Below are 7287 nucleotides of genomic sequence, written 5' to 3'. Positions count from 1 at the left end.
TGACATGGAATGTGGTTGGCGAAAGCGCAGGAGCTAATGATCCTTATTATGCAACTAGATCAGCAGCTGCCTCAAGTAGATTTGAAAAAGAAAAAGGTATTGCTAGTACTTCTAGTGGTTCAAGAGTGATAGTAAGATTTTACTTCTCTATTGAAGTTCAATTCCCTAAGCACTTAAATTGTCATTGTAGTACAAAGGGTGTCAAACCAAATGGGTGAGCTATTAACCACAAAAGATGCAATCAAATCTAGCTAAGTCAAGCAAACCTTACTTTTGATTTTCTAACAACCTAAGTGAGCAAGCAACAAAAGAAAAGGAGAACTAATAGCAAAACTAAGCAGTGACTAACAAAGCTAAGCAGTGACTAACAAAAGTAAGCAGTGACTAACAAAGCTAAGCAGTGACTAACAAAGCTAAGCAGTGACTGACAAAAGTAAGCAGTGGCTAACAAAGCTAAGCAGAGCTAAGCGAAACAAGCAAAACGTAAACTGATGCAAACAGATGATAAAAGAGAGCTCGTGAGGCTGAGTATCAATGATCCATGAAGTAACTTAGTCTTAATACAAAGATTCGATAAAACTTTAAACAAAGCTATCCCTAGACGAAAGATTCAACAACAGGTCAATCCACTCTCGTGACAGAGACCCTCAAGCCAAGTTACCTCCAGACCTAAATCTCTTTAGCGAAGCATAACAAGGCAGGCATTAACAACCAATCAATCAATGTCAATAAACACCCTAGACAACTAATCTCTTAGGCTAGGCACGTAAATCTCCGGTATTAGCTAGATCAGACATTTCACCAAGCCCTCTCGGGTGGAAATGCCTCGGGTCAAGCTTCAGATGATCAGAAAGAAGCTAGCATGAAGAACACTAATCCAGAAGGGATCTAAAAGATTTAAACATCAAAACCCTAGAAAAGACTAAGAAAACCTCATGGATCTCACCCAACCTCAAGAACTTTAAGAACACTACTCAGAAATCATGAAGCTCAAGAACCCAAACCCAGAAAATTCAATAAGCAACATTATGAAAAGAGATTAAAGAGAGATTAACAAGATTATATAAACTAAAGCATAAAAGAGAGATGTAAAACTATAAAAACTTGAAAGATTAAAAGAGAATTCGAATTACAAAGCCTTAAACACGTTTTGTTTCTTGAGAGAAGTCCTAGAAAATAGCTCAAAAGGATCCTCTCAAGTCTAAACAAATGAGACATATTTATACTAAACTTGTGAAAACCCTAGTCAAAGTCAACGATTTTTAAGTCGGTTGATGCTTAGCACGATCTCGCTCTCCTCTGCTTCCAACAGCTCGATCGAGCTATGCTTTCTCCTCTTGTCCAGCTTTGGTTTCGCGTTCCACTTCAGCTCGATCGAGCTCTTCTTTGTCTCAGACAGCTCGACCGTCTTTTCTTTCAATCAGCTCGATCGAGCTCTGCCTCCTGTGTCAGTCGCTCCGCCTTGTCTTCTGCTCTGCATGCGTTAGGCTAGATTCCGCTTCAGTTGGTCATTCTGCCTTGGTTCGACTTCCTCTGCTTCACTTCGTCTTCCCAGCTCGATCGAGCTCTCTTTCGCCTTGCACTCTGCTCAGCTTCGTGTTCCCAAAAGCTCTCCAAAACCTGATAACAACTCCATATGCAACAATGTATGCAATGCTAATGGAAAACTACTAAGTGAGTGAATTTATGCAAGAATGAGACGCAAATGCTACAAACACAGGATGAAATGATGCTAAAGTGAATGCAAATGAGGATCTAAAACAAGTAAAATGTAGATATATCAAAGATCAAGCCGTAAGACACCTTCTAGTGGTATGACTTTGGTTGATGAAGATGATGATGTGGAGGAGAGCTCTTTCAAGATACTCTTTTGGATCGTGAAGACTATGAGTTTGAGAATACTCAATTTGATTAGAGCCTTTTACTGGGTTTAAAAACTATCTCTGTTTTTTTTTGTTTTAACTTTCTTAATTTCTTTTGAGATGGATTGGATTGTTTTATGCTAGTTTATTATAAAGTTTTAATAAGTTTCAGCAGAATACCTCTTATTTTCTTTCTTTTAAACACCAAGCGCCTCATATCCATGTTGCGATGCGCCGCATGCGCCATGGCGTATGGCACATTAACAGGATGTTTGTGCCACAGTGCGCTTTGCGCGATTTAAAACCAAGCTCCGATCCAAACAAGCTCATCACCTATCCATCAGTTTAGTACACAATTTAGTGATGTCAAAGAGGTAGATGACAACACAAGGGAAGATAGAATCCGATGGACTGCCCAGGAAGATATTGTCTTGATCAGTGGTTGGTTAAACACTAGCAAAGATCCAGTCGTGGGCAATGGGCAAAAGGGTGGTTCCTTTTGGGACCGAATTGCATTCTACTATGGAGCGAGTGAAGCAGTAGCGGGTAAACCAAAGAGAGGGGCCAGCCAATGTAAGCAGAGGTGGAAAAAATAAATGAGACTGTCAACAAGTTTGTAGGATGCTACAACCAAGCTTCGAGTCGGAGAACCAGTGGCCAGTCAGAAGATGATGTTCTCCAAATGGCAAACGAGTTGTACGTCAATGATCAGAAAATTAAGTTCTCTCTAGAGCATGCTTGGAGGCTTCTTCGCCATTAGGTGTTCTTCGAATGCTTTGAGAGGACCTGAAAACTCCAAAAGAACAAAGCTTGATGTGAGTGGCACGTATTCCTCCAGTTCAAATACAACTTCTCGTCTTGAGGAAGAATCTAATGAACGCCCTCCAGGTGTTAAGGCATCCAAAAGGAAAGCAAAGAACAATGGTCATGGTACAGAAATTGAGGGTAATTCTCTACAAAAGTTAGAGAAGGCGTGGGAGATCAGGGAGAAAGAAATAGCTGCGAGAGAAAAAATTTCCAAGCAATGACTTCTAGAGAGTCTAGTCAGCAAAACTGATCTGTCCGAGGCTGAAATCAATCTGAGAAAGAGGCTAATTGATGAGATGTTAGGATAGTTGGTTACTAGTTAATGTTTTTAATTAGTGGTTGTGTTTAGCTAAAGTTTGTGTTTTGTGTTTTGTGTTTTTTGTATGTATCGTTTTAATCAATGTTTAAAGTATATTTAGTGAATGTTTGTGTTTAGTTGATGAATCGACTAAATCAATGATATGTCATGCTTTAAAAGTTGTTGAGTTGAAAACAATACAAGCACATCTTATACAACGTAAGACACTTGATGTTAAGTGGTAACCCGAAGACAAATGGTGCTGTTCTATTATCAATGCTAAGTGGTTCTGCTCTTGTTTTCTTTTCTTGAGTTTTGTTTGTTGATAGGTTCTTATCTCATGTGTTGTTTGCTTATCCTCGGCAGGTTTACGTTCCAATCATACCCGTGAACCTTGTGATCTCACGTCAGTACAAGAGAACAAAAGTCTCTGGTCTGTCGTTCTGCTCTTGCCGTGAACCTTCAACATCTCGTCGGCACACGAGACCAAAAGTCTCTGGTCTGTCATACATGTCATCCCGTGAGAACTCGTTTGTGTTTGTGTCTGTTGTACATGTCCTATGAACTTTTTTGTGTTTTTCTTTCCCCACTTGATGTTCAATAAACTTGTATATATAGCAAACGAGAATCGGCTACTCTTGAATGTAAAAACTCTCATATTCAGTTTGCTTTGTTCTCACGTTTCAAATATTTTCTCCATCCCAACTCTCTCTTAAAAAATCTCTCATTTCTTATTATCATGTCATCCCCAGATTTAGATGATGAGTTTGATGAATATTTGGCAATCTATTCCAAGATTGCCTAGATGATTATGGCAATGATCAACAACCAACTACTTCAAGGCCACCAAGAGCTTATATTGATAGAGGACGCGAGGAAGGGCATATTCAATTATGGAATGATTATTTCAGCGAAAATGCTACTTACTCTGCTGGTAGTTTTCGTCATCGTTTTCGAATGAACAAGTCATTGTTCATACGTATTGTTGAGGCACTATCCAATGAAGTACCATTTTTTCAACAAAGAAGAGATGCTACGAGAAGGTTTGGTCTGTCTGGATTACAAAAGTGTACAGCAGCCATTCGTATTTTGGCATATGGCTGTGCAGCTGATGCGGTTGATGAATACCTCCGCCTCACAGATAGCACCGCAATGCAATGCTTGGAAAATTTTGTGGAGGAAATTATATATTTGTTTCAAGATACATACCTAAGAAGACCTACATCAGAGTATCTCCAACGATTACTCAATCAAGGAGAGGCCCGAGGATTTCCGGGGATGATCGGAAGCATTGATTATATGCATTGGAAATGGAAGAATTGTCCAACAGCTTGGAAAGGACAGTATTCTCGTGGATCTGAAAAACCTACAATCGTTTTAGAGGTTGTGGCGTCGCAAGATCTCTGGATTTGGCATGCATTTTTTGGTCTTCCAGGTACTTGCAATGATATCAATGTTCTTGACCGTTCACCAGTTTTGATGACATCTTAGAAGGTCGAGCTCCGAGAGTATATTACTTTGTCAATGGACGACATTACAATATGGCTTACTACCTCATTGATGGTATATATCCAAAATGGACAACATTCATCCAATCAATTTCACTTCTACAAGACCCGAAAGCATCATTATTTGCAATGTGTCAAGAATCTGCCTGAAAAGATGTCGAACATGCTTTTGGAGTTTTGCAAGCTCGTTTTGCGATTGTTAAAAATCCTGCACTTTTTTTGGATAAGGCAAAAATAGGAAAAATAATGCGAGCATGTATCATATTGCACAATATGATAGTAGAAGATGAACGAGATGGATACAGCATGTACAATACAACAAAATTTCATCAAGAAGAAGGAAGCGGGACTTCACATGTCGATTTAACATATTTTACAGATAGGATTAACAATCTCGGCGATGTGATGAGCGCTTGGAATCAAGTTCGTGATACAACGCAACATCGATGGCTTAAAGCTGATTTGGTTGAACATATCTGACAAAAATTTGGCACAACTCAATATTAGACCGATGCTAATTATGTTATTCATAATGCTTTCATAAGTTTCTATCATTCTATGTTTTTTTTTATTATTGTATTCAGTTTTAAGTTTGTGGTTTTTTTAGGATTGTAATATATGTTTTAAAGTTTTTTTTAATGTAATATATATTTTTTTTAATAAATGTATTCTACTACTAGTTTTATTTTCCTAATATTGCATAAATTATATAACCAACATTTATAATATTATAAAATATATTTTAAACACTTTTTAGACAAAAGTTAAAAGCAAGGATGTGAAGAAATTTGTATTATTTTTAGTATTATTAAAAGATAGAGACACTCAAATGAGTATGTGCATTGGGTTTGCTCTTAAAATGTAGAGGTCTCTATAATGAGCGTTGCATTAAATATGATGGTTGCAAGCTTGAAGCAGAGTCGTATCGCCGCGTCAGAGGTCAGGTGGTTGCAGCAAATAGACTACAGTCATTACAACTGTTCCATAGTCAAACATAACTCTTCGAAACCAATCCAACTCCGTCTACGTACTGCCACATGTCAATATTATGGCGTCATCGTCTCTCTTTTCTCAAAGTGCCTTTTCTCCGCCAACCGATAAAAGCATGCCGACGGCAAAAACCATGAGAGTCGAGTCATCATGAATTAATACTTCTGAGTTTACGAGCAAAACGATAAAAGTAAAAAAAAAAAAAAAATAGTACTAAATAACTTGATCGTTTCGTACTTGCTCTTGTACTATTCTTAAACACATGACTTCAAAATCAACTTTTTAACAAAATTGATTTAGTTAAAACGATAACTAATTTGTTATGTAGCGCAAAATTAACTTTGAAAGCTTATTTTACAAAAAATTGACACATGGTAAAACTATAAACGCATGTGTGGTCCGTCTGGATATGTTTACTCATGCAGGTGTACTTTTAAACACATTTGTGTGGTATCATATAAAATAACATTTCCTTTTTATAAAACACTTGTAAAATTATTTTATTCCCAAAATATTACACTTCAAACCAACATTACATGTATTTTTACTCCTTTACTATCACGAAACAAGTATTTTTCTTAGTTTCTTACCACTAAAACGTCTTCAATATTCAATAGCTTCGCTCGAAGAGTGTTGTAATGATCAATCTATGGCCTCGACCAAAAATTTGCTCCTCTAACTTAGAGTGATATCCACACTTGGCAACGAAAATGTTGTTAAACTTCTTAGTTTTTGCAAATAAACTATAGAAATTGGTCTTATCAGATCAGGTGCATGCATATAATACCCTTGAAACTAAGTTGAAAATGTTAATGACTAAACCAGACCTGATGATAACTTGAATTAACCTTACAGCAAAATACTTTCATATACCAACAAAAATACAGAGAAACAAACCCCTTTACTAGTCTAGTAAAGATTTACAATTTCAAGGTCGATAAAAACAGAGGAAAATACTAAATTCCCCAAACAAACAAAAAGAACCGACAAAAAAAAAAAACAGAGGACGAAAAGAAAAATAAAAACCAAAAAGAAAAAAGAAACACACTCTTGAGAACAGAGCTCAGTGGTCTTCTTCTGTTACTGTATATTCCCCATTTCGCCCTTCTTTCTTCATCGCATTAACACAGTCCACGCAAATCTTGGCGGTGACCGGAGTAGCCAAGAAAGTAGGGTTGTTCTGTCCAGCCATGATCACAAGAATCTTCTCTTCGAAAACCTTAGCCACCACTTTCTCACCGGACTCGGTCTGTTTCTCCCCGTCGTCCGTTTGGCGAGTGAACTTCCAGTAAGAGCAAGCGAGCAACAAGAGAGCAAAAGCGATGAGTCCAAGCATGGCGGCTAAACCACCGAATAGGTAAGGAACTGGTGTACGCCACGGAGGACGTGTTTGAGACGCCACCATTGTCGACATCTTCGCATCTATGTTTCCTCTTATGTTTGGAAATTGCCTCATTGTTTTTTTTTAATCTTCTTGGAATTGTTGAAAGGATAAAGAAGATGAAGAAGAAGCGTGACAATTTTGTGAAGCTACTGTATTCTTTTTTTTTGGGTTTGTTATTAAATTGTGAAGCTTGGAGTGGTTTTACAGTTTATTTATAGTAGTACTGACAGAGTAAGATACAGAGAGAGAGATGTAAATATTTCACAAATGTCGTTTTTTATTTTTAAAATTATAAAATGAATTTGAAGGTAAGTGGGTCACGGAATCTCCATGATACGTTACATTGCTGTGATCATGCACCGGGTTCGAAGATATTTTTATTAACGTTTTTTTTCTTCTAGATATACACTTTGGTTATATGAAAAAAAAAAAAAAAAA

The 7287-nt window shown here is 37.3% G+C and overlaps 1 protein-coding gene across 1 annotated transcript; it reads right to left on the bottom strand.

Annotated features, from left to right (window-relative positions):
- Window positions 6262–7070, bottom strand: LOC104706811 (protein GLUTAMINE DUMPER 5-like). The gene has a single exon (XM_010423041.2). The coding sequence runs from the start codon at window positions 6919–6921 to the stop codon at window positions 6529–6531; it is 393 nt and encodes a 130-aa protein (XP_010421343.1). The 5' UTR covers window positions 6922–7070; the 3' UTR covers window positions 6262–6528.

The sequence above is a fragment of the Camelina sativa genome, chromosome 8 (genome assembly GCF_000633955.1).
Source record: "Camelina sativa cultivar DH55 chromosome 8, Cs, whole genome shotgun sequence".
Taxonomy (NCBI): Eukaryota; Viridiplantae; Streptophyta; class Magnoliopsida; order Brassicales; family Brassicaceae; genus Camelina; species Camelina sativa.
Note: the sequence above shows the minus strand (reverse complement) of the source record. Positions and strands in the feature narration are given on the sequence as shown.

What these genes read in the sequence shown, in the direction of transcription:
- LOC104706811 (XM_010423041.2), bottom strand. Translation starts at nt 6,921, where the DNA reads ATGAGGCAATTTCCAAACATAAGAGGAAACATAGATGCGAAGATGTCG.